This window comes from Argentina anserina, chromosome 4, assembly GCF_933775445.1.
Source record: "Argentina anserina chromosome 4, drPotAnse1.1, whole genome shotgun sequence".
NCBI classification, from domain to species: Eukaryota; Viridiplantae; Streptophyta; class Magnoliopsida; order Rosales; family Rosaceae; genus Argentina; species Argentina anserina.
The window spans coordinates 2,536,715-2,561,275 of NC_065875.1; the positions used below are offsets into that span (position 1 = coordinate 2,536,715).

The 24,561-nt window shown below is 38.6% G+C and overlaps 4 protein-coding genes across 4 annotated transcripts; 3 read left to right on the top strand and 1 right to left on the bottom strand.

Moving 5' to 3' along the window:
* Nucleotides 1-1,332: 1,332 nt before the first annotated feature.
* On the bottom strand, nt 1,333-7,877 carry LOC126791785 (uncharacterized). The gene is made up of 2 exons (XM_050518264.1): nt 7,149-7,877; nt 1,333-1,463 (listed from the first exon to the last, which is right to left on the bottom strand). The coding sequence occupies exon 1, from the start codon at nt 7,760-7,762 to the stop codon at nt 7,166-7,168; it is 597 nt and encodes a 198-aa protein (XP_050374221.1). The 5' UTR covers nt 7,763-7,877; the 3' UTR covers nt 1,333-1,463; nt 7,149-7,165.
* Nucleotides 7,878-10,334: 2,457 nt separating this feature from the next.
* Nucleotides 10,335-14,495, top strand: LOC126791476 (uncharacterized). Its single transcript, XM_050517935.1, has 7 exons — nt 10,335-10,711; nt 10,814-10,897; nt 10,982-11,142; nt 11,713-11,830; nt 12,203-12,338; nt 13,390-13,568; nt 14,145-14,495. Exons 1-7 carry the CDS (start codon nt 10,403-10,405, stop codon nt 14,382-14,384), a joined length of 1,227 nt encoding a protein of 408 aa, XP_050373892.1. The 5' UTR covers nt 10,335-10,402; the 3' UTR covers nt 14,385-14,495.
* A 640-nt stretch (nt 14,496-15,135) lies between these two features.
* LOC126789945 (uncharacterized) lies at nt 15,136-17,521 on the top strand. The gene is made up of 2 exons (XM_050516030.1): nt 15,136-15,254; nt 16,675-17,521. The coding sequence occupies exon 2, from the start codon at nt 16,695-16,697 to the stop codon at nt 17,289-17,291; it is 597 nt and encodes a 198-aa protein (XP_050371987.1). The 5' UTR covers nt 15,136-15,254; nt 16,675-16,694; the 3' UTR covers nt 17,292-17,521.
* An 891-nt stretch (nt 17,522-18,412) lies between these two features.
* On the top strand, nt 18,413-24,180 carry LOC126789946 (PH, RCC1 and FYVE domains-containing protein 1-like). The gene is made up of 9 exons (XM_050516031.1): nt 18,413-18,615; nt 19,294-19,380; nt 19,624-19,713; nt 19,811-19,897; nt 19,984-20,091; nt 20,387-22,420; nt 22,541-22,687; nt 23,101-23,462; nt 23,778-24,180. Exons 1-9 carry the CDS (start codon nt 18,568-18,570, stop codon nt 24,061-24,063), a joined length of 3,249 nt encoding a protein of 1,082 aa, XP_050371988.1. The 5' UTR covers nt 18,413-18,567; the 3' UTR covers nt 24,064-24,180.
* The last annotated feature ends 381 nt before the right edge of the window (nt 24,181-24,561 follow it).

The following is a 24,561-nucleotide window of genomic DNA, read 5'->3' on the forward strand; positions in this document are numbered from 1 at the left end:
GCTTAGTCTGCAACTCTTATTTTTACAGTCTTTTATTTTCCTAATAATGCTCCCTTTTTGGTGAGTAGTAGTATAGTGGGTTTCGGCCTTGTATCGCTTGTCCTTAGGTAGCATGTTTATGTGCTCTATTTGGATAAGTGTAGTAGTCTAGTTTAGGCTTGAATAAGAGTTTACTCTCCCAATGGACTTGACGCATGGTTTTGTATTGGAGTTAACCTCTTGCATAACTAATGGTAGCTCTAGGCTTCAACCGCACGAGCGACTTGCCCGATGGAATTTATTCATTTTCCTTTAAAAAAAACAACTGCGAGGATTTATCTCAAACTTACATTATCTTTTGAAGGTATCAAGAAAGATTGACTTCAAATAGCTGGTTTTGGGTTGATGAAGGCTATTGTGTGAGCTAATTGTATCAAATCAATGCTACATTTCGGAGTAAAGCTAGCTTTTGCTCAACTCCTTTTGTAGTTGATGTATTGATTGCAGCAAATGTGAGCAATACTATAGTATTGTACATAGTAGTTAGGTGCTACATCCCTAAGTACTACATGCACTATGTGCACGAGCGAGGTTCACCCTTGCACCAAGCCAAGCGCGCACTGCAAGCAAGCAAGGAGCCAAGTATACACGGACCAAGCCAAAGTTAGAGACCAAGCTACAAGCAAGGCACGACGCAGGACAATTGCTGGGATATTAGCCTCGTCAGCCTAGATGCAGGACTGTGCAGGGAGATTAGCCTTACTAGTAGGAAAGTTGCAGGGATATTAGCCTCATTAGCAGGCAGTTGCAGAATGTAGGTAGATTAGCCTCGCCAACAGGCAGTTACAGAATGCATGCAGTTTAGCCTTATTAGCAGACAGTTACAAGCAATTGTAGAGATATTAGCCTCGTTAGTAGATAGGTAGTTGCAGAGTGGTTTTGGGATGAGTTGGCAAGAGAAGTTATATTCTTGGTGGTTATCCTAGGTAGTTACCTAAGTAGTGAGGTTGTCCACTACATACTAGAATAATGGCATGCATGACAAGTGTCATAGATAGTTAAGGGAAGTCACAACTTCCATGTAATGTATGTATTTAAGAAAGAAGGAACTCTATCATAAGACTTGGAGAAGTTGTAACGACCCTAAAATTTCGAGCATAAAAAAAACTCAAAATTTCAAAGTCGTGAAACACCAAAACAATCTCAATGAATCGAAATCATTTTAAATGCCACAGTGGATCATTACTGAGTTCACAATATAACTCAGACAAACCAATTATTACAAACCAAATTTATAATTCAACATTACATAAAAATGGTAATGTAATAATCCTCACAATCTCCCACAAAACTCACAAATAAATCCTCACAAGTTCTCACACAAATCCACAATAAAAACCTCACCACAAGTAGGATAATGAATGACTTCGAGTCTTCAGAGTTGTCCTTCGATTTCTACTAGTCAACACCTGCGGAATTATCCCCTACACCATTGAATTGGTGCACCGGGATTGTAAACACAAACCCGGTAAGCTTTACAACTCGTATGAGTAAAATGAAAATATAACTCGCATATCAATATATACGAAAATCCACAAATCAACAAATATAAATGCACTCATGAGTCAATGGACGGCCCATCTGATTGTCCCAAAAAAATATGAAAATGAAAGTCCTCATGAGAAATTGGGCAACCCATCTGTTTACCCAAATACATTTATAATACGGTTACTAATGAACGCTGGTACACCTCTGTTACCCCTCACGTAGTACACCGCCGATATTGGGAAACCTCCTACTACCCAACATCCAAAAATATGAGTACTCATGAACCGATAACCCATCTGTTACCTCACATGCAGTACTCCGGCAGACAGACTAGAGCTCTAACTGTATCGTAACTTTCGCCTGACAAAAGGCTAGGTTCCGACATGCCAAACATGTTCGAAAACATCAAATCACGTCCGAAGACAAAACGTTTTAACAAACACCATGTTAAAACCACATACAATAATCATCACCTCATATTGTACAAATTAACTCGACATGCTCAATATATAATTCTCGTCATCAAAATGACATATTCACAATGAATTCATAACAATATATAATATAGCAAACTATATATATATGTACCTATTTACCATTTATATAAATATATATATATTCCACTATATCATATACATGTCGTATTTCAATATTTAAAACTCTTGCAAAATCTTGAATCTCCGCAAGGGTAGATTCGTAAATATGTGAGATTTTACTCACCTTATCAACTCGAGCGTAATTCCACAATTTCTGAAGATAATTACTTTCCTTCATTTATCGATCACCTTGAAAAGATAAGAAAAGAATTTAGAATCGTTTCGTAAACCTTTAAATGCCAAAACAGTAATAATATGTTACTGTTCAGCAATTTTTGGTTTTACGAATTTACTGTTCATGGCGTTACTATTCACGTATTTCCTCTACCTCCCCATGGCCTCACGCCACCTCCTACCCCTTCCACGCTCCCCCACGCGCCGCCTAAGGTAGCGGTAACCTCCCTCTCCCCACCTCCTCCGATCTGCCTCCAATCAAGCCAAAATCCAACAACAAACACACACAATCCATCAATTACATCAAACCATACCTTGATTGAAGCTACAAACTCTGATCTAGCACCGGAGAAGCTCGGATCGCCGGCAGTGTTCCATCCCTCGGGATGAACTTGAATCGACGCGATTTGCCCCCAATCTGATGGCAGAGGGTGCGAAGGGTGAGGATCGGCGGCGAGGTGCTCTCCTCCGAGCCCTTGCGTCACCGGAGTTGGTGGTTCGAGCGGCGACGAGTTGCAGAAGCTTGATATCCTCGGAGGGGCTTCAGTGTGGCGAACCGCGGCTCGTCGCGTCCAGGGGTGGCTGAGGGTGGTCGTGCGACACCTTTTGGATGGGTGGTGAGACTCACGGCGGCCGGTGAGGTTGGATCGCCGGTGGGCAATGAGGGAGGGAGAGAGAGAGCGAATTCGGGGAGAGAGAGAGGATGGAGGCGCGGGTGAGAGGAGAGAGAAGGGTTTCCACAAATGGAAACCCTACTTCAGAATAATTTCCTTTTATACCCCTTTCTAAATCGGAAACTAATTTCCGTCGTTAATAACTTTCACGTACGACGTCCGATACAAACGCATGATGCGTCCACAACGCGTATCGATGAGCTCTACGACTTTCGTGAAGGAAGTTTTCGCAAACGAGCGACGGAATAAAAGTCGATATATACGTTGCGGAAACGTAACGTTTTTCTAATTAAACGTTCCGATAGCGTTTCCGTTTTCGTTTCAAAATGTCGCGAACCACTAATTGTCGTCTTGAATTAATTTCAAAAATTTAACAAATTGAAAATACTCGATAATTAGTTCCGAAAAATTCGGGTTATTACAATCTACCCCCCTTAAAGGAATTTCGTCCCGAAATTCAAGCTCACTTAACAAATTACTGTGGATATCTGGTCATCATGTCCGACTCTAGCTCCCAAGATGCATCACCCTCATCATGATGACTCCACAATACCTTGACTAGCTCTACTTCTTTCCTCCGAAGCTTCTTTGTGGATCTATCCAGAATACGAATCGGCTCGACAACAAATGTAGCATTTTCCTTCACCTCAATGGTGCTATGATCGATCACATGTGACTCATCTGGTACATACTTCCTCAACATGGAAATGTGGAAGACGTTGTGAACGCCCGACATGCTAGTAGGCAAGGCTAGTCGATATGCTAGTTCTCCCACCTTCTCAAGAATCTCAAAGGGCCCAACATATCTCGGAGCCAACTTTCCTTTCTTGCCAAATCTCACTACACCCCTCATAGGTGAAAATTTTAGGAACACATGATCGCCGATCTCAAATTCCACATGTCTCCTCTTTAAGTCCTCATAGCTCTTCTGTCTACTCTGGGCGGTCCGGATTCTATCTCGAATGATCGAGATCTTCTCAGTGGTTTCCTGAACCACCTATGGACCCATCAGTGCCTCATCACCAACTTCGGCCCAATATATCGGTGATCGACATGGTCTACCATAAAGAGCCTCATAAGGTGTCATGCCAATGCTGGAGTGGTAACTGTTGTTGTAGGAAAACTCAATCAATCTCAAATGATCCTCCCAGCTACCTTTAAAATCCAGCACACAAACCCTCAACATATCTTCCATCACCTAATTCACCATTTTCGTCTGTCCATCAGTTTGAGGATGAAAAGCAGTACTCATATCCAAAGTAGTACCCATCGCCTTCTGTAAACCACCCCAGAACTTCGAAGTGAAATGTGTATCCCGATCAGAAACAATAGAAACTGGAGCTCCATGAAGTCTCACTACCTCATCCACATATAGTTTTCCTAACACGTCCACTGAGTACTTCATTGACACTGGAAGAAAATGAGCCGACTTCGTCAACCGATCGATAATCACCCATATAGCATCGTGACCCTTCTTGGATCTAGGCAATCCAGTCACAAAATCCATAGATATCTGCTCCCACTTCCAAAGAGGAATAGTCAATGGCTTCAACATGCCAGCTGGTCGTTGATGTTCTGCTTTTACTTGTTGACACGTAAGGCACTTCGATACAAACTCCGCTACATCTTTCTTCATACCGTTCCACCAGAATTGTCTGCATAGGTCCTTGTACATCTTGATGTTCCCTGGATGAACGGTATAACATGATCGATGTGTTGTACGAAGAACCTCCTCCTTGAGATCATCACAATCCGGGACACACAATCTTGCCCCCAACCTCAACCCTCCATCGGGTTCAACTCTCCACTCGGAAGGGCACTCATCAAGCGTATCCACTACGAGATCTGCCAACTTAGCTTGTGAGAATTTGTCTTGTGCCTGACCCCGTATGATCCTCGTGATCAATGTGGGTTGCACCGTGACGCTACCAAGAAAGGCCCTTGGTTCTCCTCCTGATGGTACCAAATCAAACTCTGATGCAGTTTCGAGCATGAACCATTCCTGAACCATAAGTGAAGCCACCACACCTCTCGGTTTCCTGTTCAAAGCATCGGCCACCACATTTGCCTTTCCCGGGTGGTACTCCAATGTGAAGTCATAATCCTTGAGGAGATCCATCCATCTCCTCTGCCTCATATTCAGCTCCTTCTGTGAGAACAAGTACTTCAAACTCTTATGATCTGAGAAAAGTTGAAACTTCTCACCATACAATAAGAAATAAGGATTCTATGGTAACAAGGGAAAATATTGGTTAAGGTTTGCACATGATTGAATCGATCTATGTATAACATTCAAGAAACCTTAAAAGTGAAATGTATGTTGTGGTACATTCTGTGGATAGTACAGATTAGTTTCATTGGTACCAACATTTCTGATACGCTAAATAATTATAGAATGAGTCTTTAGGATTTATCGGTTTGTGATAATGAGTAAACTCTTCCAAGTGTCTTGAACTCTAATTCTCAAGATGCCTGGCATTGGGAATATTCTAATTTATTGGTTTGTTGTAAATGCATGTCAGTTTGTGATTTGGTGTAATTGTTCTTAATTCTCTCATTGTAACAATAGCGTTAATTTAGCATAGCTACTGCTATACAGTCTAAACACTTTCTACACATATCATAAACTTTTAAATGGTCTTTTGATTAAGAAGATGAACTTGTGTAAACCTAAAAGCAGATTGATGAAGTGAGGATAAAGTAGTATAAGTGTCTCTTGAAGTATCATGTTCATTAGCTTGCTTCCTCAAGGACTAGGGGTTTGCACAACTTGTGTTTTGTAGTTTGCTGATTTTAGGGTTTGCATTTGCTTTAAAAACCAAGTACAATATTATTATTTTTCTGATTATAGGCATATGCAAGTAGTGTAGGCTAACTTCTGGCCAAGCTAGTATGTATGTATGTAGGTTGACTTTTGGCTAAGTATGTGTTTAGACAAAACATCTAGCTAAAAATGATGGATTTAGTACGTTATGATAATTTATTTTTTGATAATTTTGTTAAGATTTATGCCGTTTTTGTTTTGTTTCTGGTTGATTATGGAATTTGTATTAATTGATGGATTATTGTCTGCCTTCAATCATGTCATTTAAGCAGATGAAAAGCATATCATATTGTCTATGAATGATAGACAATGGCTTCTCATAAAAACAGATGTATAAAACTATTGTCTAACAAAACTCAAGACAAGAGTCAAAATAAAAGAAACCAATGAGGTAATATATTGAAAGCATTGACGTCTGTGATCATATACACAAGCATAAAATGAACGAACCATTGTCCATAATGATTTAGATAACTACTTTGTGAATGATCAATGTTTGACATCATTATACAATGTAATTTTCAGAAAAATCATTGTCCGGAATGAACTCAGTCAATATGGTGAACAAAATAATCATTGTCTCATGTCTTTCAAATAGTAGTACCAGACTAGAAAGGAATCATTGTTAAAGATCTGTTAATACAATGTTTTATGTAGATTTTGTTTTTGGATATCAGATAACAAGTCAGTTAACTTAGTCTATTGTTTGAGTTGGGTCATAGACAATGTTTCTGTGCATTGTCTAAACAAACAAAGAGACAATTGTTCAATAGGCAATGACACAACCCTTTATTAGACAATAGTCAAAAATTATTGTTCATCTCAATTGTTGGTGTAATGTTTACTTTTATTCTTGCTTGTGAAACACCAAAAACCCCACCCTTTGATTACTTGTACGTATTCTCATCGTCACCTTCTTTACATCTCCATCATCTGTCACTTCTTCAATTAGTTAGGTGACTTAACTAGTTGTGTTTCAGATTAGTTAGTTTTTGTTTGATCTTTTGTTAGCAAATTAAATACTCTTAGATTCTAATATTAATCGACTATTGTTTATTTTATATTACGATTGATAATTTTTTACAAAATTAAATATGAGGCTATTTTAACTATATTATATATGTTTTTTTATCAATACATGCATCAATCATCCGTGATCCATAACAATCCATTATAACGTATGATACAAACAAAACCAAAAGGAAAAATACCTACAGTTTTCATGCCATCTTCACTTCGAAAACCAATTAAACAAAAAACTCCCGAACCCTTAAGCTTCTTAATTATATTACTTCCATATTTATATAGAAAAGAAACGATGAAAATCTGATAGCTAGTTAATAGAGAACTCACAAAGCCAATTAATCTAGCTAGGCACTTCGAGCCAACCTCTCCTGGAATTCAAGGTTAGACCTTTCCTTCTGTAGCTTCATGTCTTGCCTGAACTTGTATATAAACTCCTCCGCCCTCTCGTCCACGACCCGCAGCTGTGGCGACCTAGCGACCACTGCTTGCCATGCATCTTCAACGCTATAAACACTCTTGCCGTTTCTCGTTGCAACATTTCCTTCGTCAAGCCCTTCTTTGCCTCTACTTGTTTCAGCTTGCGCATCTAACTGTTGCTTCTTGGTGTGCGTATTGCCTGCAGACTGTGCAAAGAGGTCGTCTATATGTATAGTTGTACCATTCTTATGGAGAAACTTGCTGTTGTGTTGGTAGTGGTGGTTGTAGTATTGGTTCCGAGAAAAGGTAGAGGAAGTTTTAGTGAGAGCGCGTAGTTTCGAAGGGATTAACAAGCGCAGATAGCGCAAGTCAAGAAGGCGGTTAGTGATGGTTTTGATGGTGTTGGGGATGTTGAGCTCGTGGACTTTCAACTGTACTTTTCCAGTGAAGCTCTTCCATGCCTTCTTAGCACGGCCGAGCTTCTTTGCTAGCATCCAGCGTGGCATCGAAGCTTTCGAAATCATTGGGTTTTCAATTGATGACAGAAGAATTGAGGAGCGAGAGAGTTCTAAACCAGTTAGGTTTCGGTCGCAAAGAATGGGCGTATGATTGTTCTTGTGGAAGAAGCTTTGATTCCCTAGCCAGTCGTACGTATTCTAATTAAGTTAACAATTTCTGGAATATATGTCATTGTATATATGCTCACGTTAGCCAGCCAACTAATTAAGAAAGGTCGTTCAAGCTTTGTAATGGGAATAGTAAAGTCTCCATTAAAAAAGTTCGATCATGTTTGCTTAGACAACGTGGTATTTCACTTTCCGCAAGCTTGGAGGCCCCAGATTGAAGCATTTCCTTGCGTCCTAAGTTTGGTGGGAGACGAAAATCAAAGTATAATACTGTAAAGAACAATCATGTTTTTCTTTTGGTTTGAATGGTGGGGTTTAAAGAACAATCACCTTGTGTTGTTTTGTTAAGAAGATCTGCAATTTGTGAATTTTCTACATGATATATTGGTCTTGCCACTTCTCCATTTTAGTTTGTTGAACAACTAGGGCTTCAAGAAAGTTATATGCCCCTGGCCATTGGTACAACTAGTTCTAAACTTAAATTATATGCAAGTGATCGACTTTCCAACCAGGTAAAGTTGGCTGCTAGCTCCTCAAACTTTCTTTCTCTTTGGTGATATATTGAAATCCACGTCTTTGGGCAACATGCATGAACGACAAGGCATTAGATATAAAGGAATGGTCGATCATTTTCCTTCTAACTTGCTTTCCATGTCAATGGAGCTGGCTAACTTAAAAGAAACCCTAATCTCAGACCATTCTTTTTTCATGATGATGATGTCCATCTCCTAGCATGACGCTCCTGCTATGCTTAAAACCTTCTCCGGCAAGTTCCATACATATGTAACTGTACTTCAATTTTTCCTTTCCTCATGACAAAGCTATTGGCGTCTATGTCCTAGTAGCAATCAGCATTCTCCGGCCTACGTATTATAGTAGCATCCATTCTTAAGCTTGTAAAAGAAGTCATATAAAGGGATTAAATTTCCTTAAAATTCATACGGATTTTTCTTTTTTGCGTGTGTGCCCCTATACCTCCATTCTACCCGAAACTTGTCATGATGTAAGCATCTAAGAATCCAATTGACCTCCTTTTTTTTAGGATGGAAATAATTTCATTCAACAAGAGTCAAGGACGCCAAGTACTCTACAAATCTAACTGTTACCATCTCCCGGTAGACAAATATTTATGGCTCGAGCCACAATACTACAATTAACCTCCATTCTGAAAATGAGGGGCAAAAGAAATGAGTCTTTTAGAGCAACTCCAACCGTTTGGTCTTTTGCCAGATGGACAGTGCAATGGTTATCATTGACGGGAGAGATTGTTTCCAACCCAAATGTCAAATCTACATGGCGGACACGTGGTTGATAGTTCTCAACGACACTGTCGAATTTGACAAAAAACAAATTTGTCGCGCACCCATATCATGCTCACCTCATGCCCACCACGTAAAAGTCAAGTGTCATTTTTCTTAATAAATTTATAACTAGTATTATAAAAACTTAGCATTTACATAAGATGTTGGGTATGATAGAAGTTAACGACAAATTTGTTTCCAATTTGACACGCTCAATTGAACCTGGTTTTCATTTCTTTACCATTATTTCTTCTTTCTCTTCCTTTCTCTCTTCTTCTCGTTTTATGCTTCCCCTCTGCATTACTGCATCCCCATAACACTTCGTTTCAATGTCTCCAGTTCTCATCCATCAATTGAAGTGGATTGGTATTTGATTCTCCAGAATAAGGATATGTTGCTACAAATAAACTCATGCCGAAATAGCAATCTCAATGAGCTTTTCAAACACCAATTTTCTCAATTGCAAAAAGTCCAAGAGAGAGAGAGAGAGAGAGAGAGAGAGAGAGATTGTGGATGAGAAACACCAGTTCACATTCCTCATTCAAGATGAACGGTGGTGAGATTCGGGATCCGAGATTTTGGGAGGGACTAAGATCAAGGGTTCGTAGATGAGTGAGGGGTTTTGGTGAGAAGGAGAAAATGAAGAGAAATAATAGGGGAAAATTATGGAGATTGTGGTTCGATCAATATAAACTACAGAGTTAGAAAACAGATCATGAGAAGTAGAGAGAAGAAACAGAAGTAGAGAGAAGAATATAGGATGAGAAGAACAGAAGAAAATAAACTAATATAAAGTTTTGATAAATGGATTGGAGTAGAATTTGAAGTAAAATGTTATTAACTAAATAAGCTGTCAAATTTTCAAGAAAATATTTTACATGTTTGTTGGAGTTGCTCTTAAAGGTTAAGTCATTAAATAAAAACTGCATAACTCAAACAAATGTGGCTGGTTTTTTTTTTTTCGGAATGGCCTTGTAAAAGTTTCAGTTATTAACATCAAATTGTACAGGCTTCATTTCAAAATGTTACTGAAATAATTACTTCCAAAAAAAAAACAAATTTCAGTAAATCATGTAATTTTCCAATTACAACAAGAAGGTAGGGCCCAAGGAGCTCCTTCCTTCCCTCCTCGAAATCTTATACGAGTCCGCACCAGAGTCACACACGCTCTCACCTTCATTTCGGTAACGGTCAAAATTCCGATAAGGCCGGAGCCGAGACCAAACCCACCACTGCCATGGCCTCCTCCGCCACCGCCTTCCTCTGCAACCACGCCGCCGCATTCACCTCACCTTCCTTTCCCGCCAGAGCCAGAACCCCCCTCCGGAGGCCGAGGAGGAGCTCTCTCAAACCAACCGCCGTCACCGCCAAGCTGGACCAGAACACGGCGCTGCAGTACCGGAAGCTCGGCGACTCGGACCTCGAAATCAGCGAGATCACCCTGGGCACTATGACGTTCGGTCAGCAAAGCTCGGAGAAAGAAGCTCACGAAATTCTCGGCTACGCTTTCGACAACGGCATCAACATCTTGGACACCGCCGAGGCCGTGAGTCGCGCGCTTTGTAACTGTAATCAGTTAAAAATTTGATTCTTATAACGATGTTATTTGGCTTCGATTGAAATTAGTGTATGTTTTGGTTTGTTGCAGTATCCTATACCAATGAAGAAGGAGACGCAGGGATTCACTGACCTCTACATTGCCAGCTGGCTCAAGTCGCAGCAGCGCGACAAGGTAGTTGAGTGGGGATTTAATTAGTGGTAATCAGAGTATTGACGATTCTTTTGTTGATGTGTTTTTGGTGATGTATGGATTTAGATTGTTTTGGCAACAAAAGTATGTGGGTATTCGGAGAGGGCTAGTTACCTGCGTGACGATGCAAAGCTCACGAGGGTGGATGCTGCCAACATTAGAGAGAGTGTGGAGAAAAGCCTTAAGAGACTTGGTACGGATTACATTGATCTATTACAGATTCATTGGTGAGTGCGCTGAACAAAGCTCGCGATGTTTGCTAGTTTGTATGAGTATATTCTCACCTAATTCTTGATTCTGTGTGATTCGTATCTGCAATTTAGTATGGTGCAATTTAAGTTAGGACTTACGACTAATGAACATTTAGAATTGGAGATGTCTGTCAACTGGTTCTTACTTTGCCGCTCATAGGCGCGTCTGGAGATTACTTTACCATTTGTATGAATTACTGGAGATTACTATTTTTATAGGAAGTTGAGTCCCCTGGGAAGGACCTGGTTATTTTCTGTTTTCATACATGCTAATCAGACATGTCTGTTTTCATAACTAGTTTGTCTCTTTGTATATTACATTCATAGGAGTAACCTGAGAATTTTATGTTAATTTAATGCATTGGAGCTCCTTGATTAGACTTCATAGAAACAAAGAAATCAGAAAAGCATTATCATTTACAAAAGCTCCTAAACTGATTCATGATGATGATATGATTAATTGATACAGCAAGTTCATATTCCGGAAATGGAAATCTGAATGTTAATTGGTTGTTTTCGGAAAGTAATTTATTTTGTTCAATCCAGGCCAGATCGCTATGTGGCATTATTTGGTGAGTATTGCTATGATCCTTCCAAATGGAGGCCAAGTATGCCATTTGTGGAGCAACTGAAGGCTCTTAAAGAAATGGTTGATGAAGGAAAGGTATAGCTATTCAAACCAACTTATAAGTTTTGACTTTCTGGCATAAATGTAAAAGTACCTTCCAGATCGAAAGTTGCATAGAAATAAGTAAGCTTTCATGACTTGTTGTAATATGTAAATTGAAAAGAAACATCACCATCTTAGTGTATTGGTTTTCTCTCTTTAAATCAGTTCAAATTGTTAAATTCAAATTTATCCCCAAAAAAATTTAGTTTGACAAATTTGGTGGTTTATGAGTGTGCTCAAGAAGCTAAAGCTTAAAACTGTGTTTGTTTGGTAACTAATATGATAAATGGAGTGTCAGATATTTCCTAGAATTTCTTCACATGCTGCCTTGAACCTTTGACTCACAAGGCCTTTTCAATTGTATAGGTACGTTATATTGGTGTTTCCAATGAGACTTCATACGGAGTGATGGAGTTTGTGCATACTGCTAAAGTTGAAGGACTACCAAAGATCGTCAGTATCCAAAACAATTACAGTCTGCTTGTAAGAACTCATTTTGAAAGTAAGTCGTATTCTGATTCTGTAGGTAGATAATTCAGAATATTTTGTATTATATGTTACAATTAGTAGATCAGAGATCTCACGTTAAATGTCACAACTGAGAGGTCTATTTAGATAATTATTTTTGAGAGAAATCATCATGTCACCCTTCTCTGAGTTTGTATTCCTAGAAGTAAGATTTCTTTTTTTAATTTCTACGAACTATATATTTGATTGATCTATATCCTCAATATATTATACCTTGGGTCACTAACTCACTATGCTTAGGGAATGTGTATCTAACCTATTTTCTTCTAGTGCTGAGCTGGTATTGTGGCGATTAGTTGAACCAAGCAAACTAATATCCAAGCATTCTCTGAAACTCTTTAAATTTTCAGAGCACTGAGCGACTTTTCCTTTTAAAAGCCCACCTCTGACCAAATTAGCATACCAAGAACCAAAAGCCTAACACTCTTGAAAGTTTCTTTGCAAGTTTTGTGTGGGTTTTATTTTGCTATAGCCCTCAAGGGCCAGCTCATGACTGAGATATGTGATGCTTGTTTTTCATTTCATTTCATTTCACAAAGTTCTGTCATGGAGTATTACACACTGTATATCAGATTATCAGGCATGAATCCCCATTTGACTTCAGTTTTGTTTGCATTCTGAGCCAGTGCCCTCTGACATACAACGGTGGAGACTGCCATGAATGTATTACACATATATGAAGAGTGTTAATCACCCATTTCTGTCATGTATATACCCATGAAGTTGCAACACAATGTTGACTTTTGTTGTCTTGTCTCCCCTTGGAGATTTACAAGTCTTTGCTGAGCCTGGATATAATCTTTTTAGTTTGATTATTTTCGTCGTTTCTTTTTCATTCTAATTATATGTCCTTTAATCTTAAACACATCAAGTTATTTGATGGATGCAACCTGCAGAATCCCCTTTGCGTTATGTGTTGAGAGAGATAGTTATGATGCTGTGCATAGCTTCCCCTCCCAGCTTTTCGAATGCCAGTCTCTGATTTCAAAGTGTTTTCTAATTATCACTTCTTCTCTTTTTGGCAGTTGATCTTGTTGAAGTTTGCCTCCCACAACATCACAACATTGGGTTACTAGCTTATTCTCCCCTTGCTGGAGGAGCTCTGACTGGAAAGTACATCGATAGCAATTCTGATTCTGCAAAAAAAGGGAGGTTGAACCTCTTCCCAGGGTACATGGAACGATATAACAAATCCATTTCCAGGGTATGTTAACAGCTCACATGCATTAATGATGTAGCTCACGATAATATTCAAATTAAAACCATGTAAACTGGATTACATAGGTTGCACAATTAGTTAATAATTAACAATCACTAGAAACGATCAACATGTTAGATGTGTGTCTTATTATAATTCTGTCACATTTGGTAATGGAGCTGCACAGCAGCATATTGTTTATGATGGCACAGGTGGCATCTGTCAATATGAAGCAGCTTCTTTACTGTTGACTAGGAAGAGCTTTCTAACTAATATTTTTGTTTATAAATTAATTGGAGACCAGTATCGGTATGATTGATTAAGACATAGTTAACCAAATTTAAGGCTCTAGTGTGTTCTTTTTACAATTGTACCACCTACAAGAAGGCACATTGTTTACCACTTGTATAAAACCATAGCTGGAATTTGCAATGTTTTTTTTTTTACTTCATAGGTTTGGCGTTGTGGAAATAACTGGTTGGTTTTGTTCCTTGATGAGTAGTTACATAAAGTTGTAAACAGAGATTACTAAGAACATTCTACATTAAGCTTGTTGTTTGCTCATTTCATTTCTAAATTCAGGAAGCAACAATGAAGTACATGGAAGTTGCCAAAAAACATGGGTTAACTCCAGTTCAGCTTGCACTTGGATTTGCAAGGGATCGTCCATTCATGACTAGTTCCATCATTGGTGCAACTTCTGTCGACCAACTGAAGGAAGACATCGATGCTTTTCTGTCAACCGAAAGACCTTTCCCACCAGAACTGATGACTGATATTGAAGACATTTACAAGAGATACAGAGATCCTACCATATTTTGAAAGTTATGATTATATCCTAGTTTTATATGTAGATTATTGATACAAAGGACTTCTGGGTAAGTTTAGGTGACTCGATAGCAATGAGTTAACAATCCCACCATACATGACCCTTTTCACCTTTTGTATCCTTGTTATGTTCTGTTTTTGCTGTTCATTTTTTTTTTTGCATGCAAGTTTTGTTCGAGGCTTGGAGCATATTGTCACCTCAACTTGTGCAACACTACACCAAAGAGTAATAGATAGCGGAAGTTTGGCAAAGCATCTACACACAAGTACCTCCAACACTCATAAGATACAAACATAAAACATTACTAATCAATGTAACTATTCCTACCTTGACATAGCATGTTCGTTTTTGCTGTGCAAAGTTCTCGAGACCGACTCAAATGTTATAGAAACTAAGGCTGTGAGTCATAGTACTGATGGTGGAGGCTTGAAGCTCCATTGTCTGAGCAGGTATTCGTCACCTAACCAAAACCTTAAGACGAAAACATAATCCATCGCCTTAAGGTACTTAGGCGAGGGAAGTCAAGTTAAGTTCTTAGATCCAAAATACATGAAATAAGAGAGGAAAAGATCCTCTCTCAAACTCAAAGCTTGATAACTTTATTCGGCTGCACAAGACAAAGGTCGGTCTCGGGTATAAATGAACAAATTGAGATGGGCCGGTTCGGGTAGTTATGGATCCGGAAACCCGAATCCGATTAACTGGCGCTGAAACCCATATATATTTCACTAACCGATTAACTGGTTCGGGTAGTTCTGAGCTCTCGCTTGCTTCACTCCCTCTTCTTCTCTCTCGACCCAGTTGCGCTTCCGCTTCTACGAACCAAGGCCAACAGTGGTTTACCCCCCAAACCCTAAATTGAGGTGATTTCTAGGGTTCATTTGTTCTAATTTTCTTCGCAATTAGTTATCATTTTTTTTTTGCAAAGATGAATTATAGTTCCTGTATTTGGAATAAGAGTAACTTTTTGAATTGTTATAAGAGTAGTTCATATTGGTCATGTAGGAATTGTGATGTCTGTGAGATTTACATTGTAGTTAGTACTGTTGATGCGAGACATGTCTGCATGTGATGGGTTTCGATGGATGGAATCTTGAAAGCTTGTGGATTCTGGGACTTGATGTTTGATCCTGTAGATTCATAAGAACTGAGAAGTACAATATATCTGTTTGAGGACTGAAATTGACTGCATTGCGATTAATAGTGCATGGTTTTTGTAAGTGTTCAATTTGTTGGCTTTATATTGATGGTGACAATTTAGCTTTTTGGGGATGGGCCTTGTGTTTGATAGGCGTTGATTTTGCATCTGATTTTGCTTGTTGACATTGTTAGATGTGTTGTGTGGTTTTCTATTTCATCTGCTTGGTTGTATGTGCGTTTATCTGCTGTGGTGAGTTGATGCAAACAATGTCAATTCAATGACAGGTTGAGGTTGGAATTTAGTTTCATATGAAGATATTATATGCTTTGAGATTTTGGTACGGTGTAGTATGAAATGAGACCACCTTTAGTCAAGCTGTTAATTGATTCAAGATGCAATAATTGGATCTGTTTAAGGTTGTAAAGCTGCAAGTGACCAACAATAACATCTAGAATAAGGACTGCAGTGTGATGCTAGATAGATGCTTCTCTAAGTTTTAATAGCTTGGTAATGGTAAGGATAATATGCTGAGCTTTCAGCTTTGTGATGCAGGAGAAATAGACAATAACTGTAGGCTTGGTTGTTTAATCACTCTTACAGAAAGGGGAATTAGAATATGGTTGTTATGAGAAGGATAGAACTAGTAGGGTTTCTAGGCATCACACCAAATGTTAGGTTGCATCACACAAACCTGGCGAGAAAGCAAAGCTCTCAAATTCTATTAACCCAATTCTTCCTAGCAAAAGACTACAAAGGTAGAGAAGACTCTAGAACTATTAGGATCAAGTAATCAATAAGATTAATGCAAATCCTAATAAGGAAAGCTCTCGCATTTCGATTAACTCAAATCCTAGCAAAAGACTACAAAGGTAGAGACGCTAAAATGTTAGAACTATTAGGATCAAGTAATCCATAAGATTAAAGCAAATCCTAATAAGGGTTAAAAAAAACACTTTGCAAATCTGGACATAAAATATTCTGCTCGTATTCTTCGTCATATTATCATTATCTTTTAATCCAACTATTTAGTATGTCAAAGATTAGTTGTGCACCATGTCCTTATTTTGAAGTAGTTCTCTTCTGTTGGAACTGTATTCAGTAGTTTGGTCAACTGACTGGAATTAGCTTCTTATCATATTTAGATATTTACTTGCTGTTGCACATGGAGGCTTCAGAAGAACAGTATGCTGAATTTGAGGAGAAGGTGAAAAGAACTGTTTACCTTGACAACCTCTCCCCACAGGTCAATGAATCGATTGTCAAACAAGCTCTGGATCAGTTTGGGAATGTGAAAAGTGTTCAGTTTATTCCAAATTACTTAGGATCAAAGAACATGCAACAGTGTGCACTGATTGAGATGGAGAACCAAACACAGGTTAATGCCGTTGTCTCAGACATAACAGAGCAGCCTTTCATGATTGGGGGGATGCCAAGGCCTGTGAGGGCACGTAAGGCTAAAATGGAAATGTTTGATGATCGTCCTGTGAAGCCTGGTAGAACGATAGAGGTGCGTTGGGTGGAGCCTGATGAACCTGATTTTGAGGTGGCAAAGAAACTGAAGGAGCTTGCTAAATTTCATGCTGCAGACACTGAATTTTTGCTCAAGGAGCAACTGGAGGATGAAGAGAAACTTGAAAAGCAGCAACAGGAATCCCTCAAAGTAACACACAAGAAGTATAAAACGGTAGATGGTGTGTTAGCCGATGGAACTCTTAAGCAATTGGGTCGTGGTTATCATCTTCCAGTTGGAGATGATTGAATTCGAGGGTAAGTAGTCTTCGTTCCTCAACCTTGGTTTTGGTTTCTGTAGATGAATTAACTCAGAGGCAATGACCTTATTAGGTGTATGTGGCCTTTAGTTTGTCTTTTGACTTGTATTATTTAATGGTTGATAAGCTAGCTTTATATGTCCCAGAGAAAACCCAGCTCTCTCAAACCTTCTAATTTACCAGTTATCAGAACCCAAGTGTTTTGGTGAAAAGGAGGCAACAATTATTGTTTTAGCTTCATTTTTAACACAGAAGGAAAAATTACTACATAGTGTTGCATGTTCCAAGTTTCTAACACAGAATACAAGTTCCAACTCCCCAAAATATGTGAAGTTCACATTGTCTGTCAGCAGAGACTACTAATAACCTAAGCAAGGTTATGGTCTCGACCCAATGCCCCAGAGACCAGTGTAGCCGGAAACACAGACGCTATAGCACCGGATCGGAAATCATCACTTCATTAGTGACGATCAATTCTTCCCTTCTGCTTCCATCACTTTGACACTAACTGAAATCACTAGCTATTTAGGGTGCAACATTTTAGTTGGAGCATGTTTTACTGAACAAAAGTTTCACAAGTGAGTATGAGCCAACTTTTATGGAAACTTGTGAGTCAGAAATGAATGTCTTTCTTAATATGTAGACTGTCAAATAAAGAAATTCTGATCGACTAAGAATTTAGAAGATGTAAGATACTGGTCTTATGTGATTTTGTGAGTCGAACTTAACAAAAAAAAAAAAAGACTTGTCGTGAAATTGAAGTGGCAGAACTATTCTGCATTTTTCTAATATTTATATTATTTAATCATATAATTCGAAAAGTAGTTTAATTCGTTAGAAGACGTGGAGGAAGAGTAAGAGTCGCGCCAATATCTCAACTCCTTGTCTTTTGAGCTTCAAACTTCCCTAAACATCTGTCAGATCCCTTTTCTTACTGCCCTCTCATTTCCACTCTTCTCTGATTCTCTCTCTCTCTCTCCCTCTGTCTCTGGGGTCAATCTGCAAGACCCAATTCCCAGAACCTCCAACATTATTCCCCATCTTTGGGCAAGAAAAGAAAGAGTTCATCAATTTTGCAATTGCGGGTGCAATCAAACTATTTGGTGGGAATGTGCATGGTGTTGTTTGGTTTACAAGGATAAGTTAGGGAGTTTGATGAGAGCCAAAGTAGAAGAAAGCATATGCTGCATCTATGAAGAAGACTGGTGAAGGGAAGTCGCCGATGCAGTTGTCGGTCGAGCTTGCTTCTTCTTTGGTTCAGATGGAATGGCAAATCGTTCTATCTTTGGGAATCTCGAGCGTGATTATGATCAAGTCAGTATTCCCATCCGTCACTGCTTTCTGTATTTCCTTCTTTTGTCTCTTTTTACTTCAGATTTTCGCTGTTGTTTGTCTCTGAAAATAAGCAATTCTGGGTTCTAGTTTCTCCATTCGATTTATTTATAGAGCGTTTCATTCAATTTGTTATATTATGAGCAATGAAGAGAGTTGTTTGTTGTTGCGCACATTGTATTTGATGAATTGTCTCATTCAATTCAACATAGATATGTATGGTAGTTTTACACAAAGTGCATGTATGTTGAAGAAAATGTAAGCCAATAATCATAACTTTCTATACAACAAGATGCCACAATGAAATGTAGTCTAAATTTGAGTTCACAAAAAGAAAATAGATAGTTGTATTTTAGCGGTGAACTAAATACACTTGTGGATTACCCTTGGTAAATTAAGAAGATACAAAATAAAGAGGGTGAAATAGAGCCGGGTTCGCCTTTCAAGTCATATACATTATTCCGAATAAAGGTTTCTTTGTATTGGAATAGAGAAGAAATTCAATGGAATATGAACGTCTCCATAGTTGTGCAGTATCTTTGCATTTTTTCACAACTGCGACATAAGACACTCCAACTTGACCCTTTTAGTCTCTATAAGGATTCTGATCTGTGTGCTTTTTTCAACATTTAATTTCCTAATTTTTATTCTCTTATGAAGGCACTCATTGCATTAAAAAAAGGAACCCAGCTACTTAAGTACAGCCGGAAGGGAAAGCCAAAGCTTTGTCCATTCAGACTTTCTGGGGTAAGTTATCTTCTATACAGAATGGATAGTCTAATTACCTACCAATGCAAATTATTGTGTTACATCTTCTACCAGATTAGTTATTGCAGGCATGCCGTCATGTATCTTGGTGCTGCAACTCGCAGATTTTGGACCGAGCAACTATCTACCATCCGACTTGATCATTATCTATGAGCTTACCTTCATGCATAGTTTTTGTACATCTTAACTTCTTGAATGATTTCAATCTAGTACCATTAACAGGATGAAAGAACTCTAATATGGTTATCACGTGGAGAAGAACGGCATCTGATATTATCTTCAGTCACTAGAATTATACCTGGCCAGAGAACAGTGAGTTCTTAACAGTGATATTGAGTATTTTCTTACTGTAGTCCTGCATTCCAGGATAATGGCTTATATGATAAGTAAATGCTTTTACTTTTGACAGGCTGTGTTTAGAAGATATTTGCGTCCGGAAAAGGATTACTTATCATTTTCTCTTCTTTATAATAATGGTGAACGTTCACTTGATCTGGTATGCAAAATCAAGATGAGTTAGTTTCAATTTTGTCTATTAATGAGTAACAAATTTTAATACTTAAATCATCTTTATCTTTATAGGTCTGCAAGGATAAAGCTGAGGTCGAGATATGGATTGCTGGCCTTAAGTCACTAATTTCTTCAGGACAGCAGCAGCGTAGTAGGCGTTCAAGGAGTGACATTAGTGATGTAAGTTTCTTTTTGACCAAAATCATAATGTAAACTATGTTTGTCATTGCTCTTTTTTTTTTCTGTCGAAACCTAGTTGTTGAGCATTCATAAACGTATGACAAGTGCCATTAGAAGTAGGCTATCATTAGTTGATGATAAATATATTGGGAAGCCATCGTCACCCAGCTCATGCATTATGAGAAATGGTCATTCCTCATATCACAAAAAGAATGTTACACAAGTTTTATTGTCATTTCAGAATTTCTCTTTGTTAAATATTTGAAAAGATCTGATTAAATTTGTTCTGTTTTAGTATCAGGACGGAAGTGAATCTGTTAGTGGCCGTTCTTATGGAGCGTTTTTAGATTACACTCCAAGCACTGCCCATGGTAGGATATCAGTTGATTCTCGTGAATCAGTGAGTTTTGGAAGCTCAGATATGCAACTAAGAACAAGTACAGGAGATGGTTTCCGGATTAGTGTTTCAAGCACTCCTAGCTGTTCAAGTGGAGGGTCTGGACCTGATGACATAGAATCACTAGGAGATGTTTATGTGTGGGGAGAGATCTGGTCTGATGGAAATGTATCAGATGGGTATGCAAATGTAGTCCCTATAAAAACTGATGTTCTTATTCCAAAGCCCTTGGAAACAAATGTTGTTCTTGATGTTCATCAAATTGCTTGTGGTGTTAGACATATTGCTCTTGTGACAAGGCAAGGTGAAGTTTTTACCTGGGGAGAGGAATCTGGTGGAAGACTTGGTCATGGGATTGATAGAGACTTTAGTCGTCCTCGCCTTGTTGAGTTTCTGGCTCTTCATACTATAGAAAACATTGCATGTGGCGAGTATCATTCATGTGCTGTATCTATGTCTGGTGATTTATTTACTTGGGGTGATGGCACGCATAATGCTGGACTTCTTGGTCATGGAACTGATGTGAGCCACTGGATACCTAAAAGGATTACTGGTCCTTTAGAAGGACTACAGGTTATGTCGGTTGCATGTGGCACATGGCATTCAGCTTTGGCAACTTATAATGGAAAGCTCTTCACATTTGGAGATGGAAAATTTGGAGTTTTGGGACATGGAGATCGAGAGAGTGTAACATATCCAAAGGAGGTTCAATTATTGAGTGGACTAAAGACTATAAAAGTTGCATGCGGTGTTTGGCATACTGCAGCTATTGTAGAGGTTATGGGACAGGCTGGTGTAAATGTTTCATCTCGAAAGCTGTTCACTTGGGGTGATGGGGATAAACATCGTTTAGGTCATGGAAGCAAGGACACATATCTTCTTCCTACCTGTGTCTCTTCACTTATCGACTATAATTTCCACCAATTAGCATGTGGACACACAATGACTATTGCCCTCACCACATCTGGTCATGTGTTTACCATGGGTGGCACTGCATATGGTCAACTAGGAAATCCTAGTTCGGATGGAAAAGCACCTTGCTTAGTACAGGATAAACTGGTTGGTGAGTTTGTTGAAGAAATAGCATGCGGAGCCTACCATGTTGCTGTCCTGACATCGAGAAGTGAAGTATTTACTTGGGGCAAAGGTGCTAATGGAAGATTGGGACATGGCGACATTGAAGATCGGAGAACGCCAACTTTGGTCGAAGCTCTGAAAGATAGGCATGTGAAAAGTATATCATGTGGCTCAAACTTCACGTCTAGTATATGCATCCATAAATGGGTTTCTGGAGCTGATCAATCAGTTTGCTCAGGTTGTCGACAGGCATTTGGGTTTACTAGGAAGAGGCATAATTGTTATAATTGTGGACTAGTCCATTGCCATGCTTGTAGTTCCAAAAAAGCACTGAGGGCTGCATTGGCTCCCACTCCTGGAAAACCCCATCGCGTATGTGATTCTTGCTATGCAAAGCTTAAATCTGCAGAGGCTGGTAATTCCACTTCTGTTAGCAGAAGAGCTACAATTAACCGTTCTATGGACAGAGATGGTCTTAGTAGGGGAGAGGTTAGATCTTCAAGGATATTGCTTCCTCCCATCATAGAACCGGTGAAATATCTTGAGATCAAGTCAATGAAGGCTGGCAGCAGATCTGAATCTCCTTCTATAGTAAGGGCTTCCCAAGTTCCGTCCCTTTTACAACTAAAAGACATTGCATTTCCAAGCTCATTGAGTGTTCTTCAAAATGCTTTGAGGCCTGTTATACCAGTAACGCCTCAGTCTAGTACTCCAAATTCAAGATCTAGTTCACCATATACAAGGAGACCAAGCCCTCCACGTTCTACAACACCTATATTTTCCAGGAGTGTTATTGATAGTCTTAAAAGGACAAATGACAGTATGACTCACGAAATAACAAAGTTGCAACACCAAGTACTAGTTTTACACCTTCAGTGATTATTATTCCTTTTTGCAATATTATATTGACTCGTGGTGTAGACATTTTGAAACAAAATGTATATCTTTTGGTAAAACTTTTTCTCTTCACTTCAGGTCAGAAATCTAAAGCATAAGTGTGATACTCAAGATCTGGAGATTCGTAAGCTACATAAAAATGCTAGACAAGCTGGTTCAGTAGCAGAAGAACAATTTTCTAAGTGCAGAGCTGCAAAGGAACTTGTCAAGTCCATCACAGAACAGGTCTCCAAACTTAGTATTCCAAAATTCCTTTTTTCATGTTATTATGCTTTCATTCTTCTTCTTTTTTAATTGTTTTAATTTACTTTTTTTTTTATAATGGCTAGGATACTCATGGAAATAGCACAGTGATATTGTTCTCATAAAACATAACACAAATTGTTTAGTGTTAATGGCACTAAAGTTGGTGTTATACAGTATCTATAAGAAGTTATCTTTTTCTCTGTAGAATTTAGACAGAATTTAATGTGTAAAAGAGGAGAATAGTTACTTTAAATCATCTCCATTAAAAGAACAATGATCTGGAAAAAGAAAAACCATATGCTTTATTTATGCCGTCTCTCGCCAATGATTTATTTGTATTCCGGTAAAGTATGTTGATGTTGTGTCCTTGTTGGTCTTTCTATGACGTGCAGATGAAGGAATTTGCTGAGAAGTTGCCTCCTGAGGTTTCTGACAATGACAACTTCAAATCATTGCATGCTGAAGCAGAAGAATTTATAAACACAAGAAGTGGAAGGTTAAGCTTGGACCTTGACCGACAAGGTGCAGCTGATAAGTCTTCTGAATCTTCTAAAAGGGAAGATAACAGAGTGGATGACCATGTAGTTTCTGTTGACCCTCAAAGTATCTCAGGTAGCAGCTCGAAGTCACATGAATCATCAGCAACGCGGACTGAAGGACAAAAGGAAGTCATTGAACAATTTGAAGCAGGTGTTTATGTAACTCTGATTCAACTACCAAATGGTGCCAGGGCTTTCAAGCGTGTTAAATTTAGGTAAATTATTTAGTCTTACCAATATTCAGTGATTAAATGTCTACAGATGCACATACAATCTCACATTAACAAGGTGATGCTTTCCTCATTATCATCATTAGAAAGACATTTTATTAAGATTTTCACTAGTGCCCTCATTTAAAATCATCAATGATAATGTTCTTGCCATTGTTTCACATTCTCTGGGTGTCTTTAGTTTATGTCTTGTGTAATGTAAGCGCAGGTCTTCCCTTTCATTCTAACTTTTATGAAACTTCCATTAATCAATTATTGAATTCTAGCTCTCTTTTTTATGCGCAAATGATCCTTTTGCAGTAAACGGAGGTTTAGTTCGCAACAGGCTGAAGAATGGTGGAATAACAACAAAGAAAGGCTACTCAGAAGATACAGTCAACCAAGGACAAGTCATCCTCCTCCTAGCGCACCATCATCATCCAACTATACACAACCTCCTGAGGATCAGAACAGTTCTGAGGCAACCTCATCTCCAAATCAAAACAATTCTGAGGCTGCAGTCTCATCTTCAAATGAAAACAATCCCGAGGCAGCCTCGACTTCAAATGAAAGCAATCCTGAAGCAGCCTCAGCTTCTGATACATAGTCTCGTAACTTAGACTTTTACAGTAGGATCAATACTGCTTTAGAATTGCATTATTGTATGAATCAGATAGGTGTAAATTAGAGAAAGAGCCTTTGTTTTGGTAGTGGAATGATAGAGAGTTCTATTTTCCCATGGGTTAAGAAAACATGCATAGAATCAGAGAGACAGAACTGTTAGACTTGTGCAAATTAATGGCTTAAAACGTTCATTGTAATTCTTTCATCCACATTAGTGAATGTGATTTAGGTTCTGATGTATATTGATGGTGGAATTCTTTACTCAGGTTAATTACAAGAAATGAATCTTATTGCCAAAACAGTTGCAGGTCCAATGCATATTAAAGGGTGACAGATATATGTATTTATGTATAGGTTGGCTGGTATGTATAGTTTGGGATGTGGGAGTTATGAGTTGGGTGAGACTTTGATTAATGATTATGAATCAACTAATATGATTATTAGGACGTACTCTTTCGTTTCTTCACTGAGTATAGGATCT

Coding starts and splice junctions, on each gene's coding strand:
- LOC126791476 (XM_050517935.1), top strand. CDS start 10,403: ATGGCCTCCTCCGCCACCGCCTTCCTCTGCAACCACGCCGCCGCATTC. Junction 11,831..12,202: donor AAATGGTTGATGAAGGAAAG/GTATAGCTATTC, acceptor TCAATTGTATAG/GTACGTTATATTGGTGTTTC. Junction 13,569..14,144: donor ATAACAAATCCATTTCCAGG/GTATGTTAACAG, acceptor TTCTAAATTCAG/GAAGCAACAATGAAGTACAT.
- LOC126789946 (XM_050516031.1), top strand. CDS start 18,568: ATGGCAAATCGTTCTATCTTTGGGAATCTCGAGCGTGATTATGATCAA. Junction 18,616..19,293: donor TCGAGCGTGATTATGATCAA/GTCAGTATTCCC, acceptor TCTCTTATGAAG/GCACTCATTGCATTAAAAAA. Junction 23,463..23,777: donor TTCAAGCGTGTTAAATTTAG/GTAAATTATTTA, acceptor ATCCTTTTGCAG/TAAACGGAGGTTTAGTTCGC.
- LOC126791785 (XM_050518264.1), bottom strand. CDS start 7,762: ATGATTTCGAAAGCTTCGATGCCACGCTGGATGCTAGCAAAGAAGCTC.
- LOC126789945 (XM_050516030.1), top strand. CDS start 16,695: ATGGAGGCTTCAGAAGAACAGTATGCTGAATTTGAGGAGAAGGTGAAA.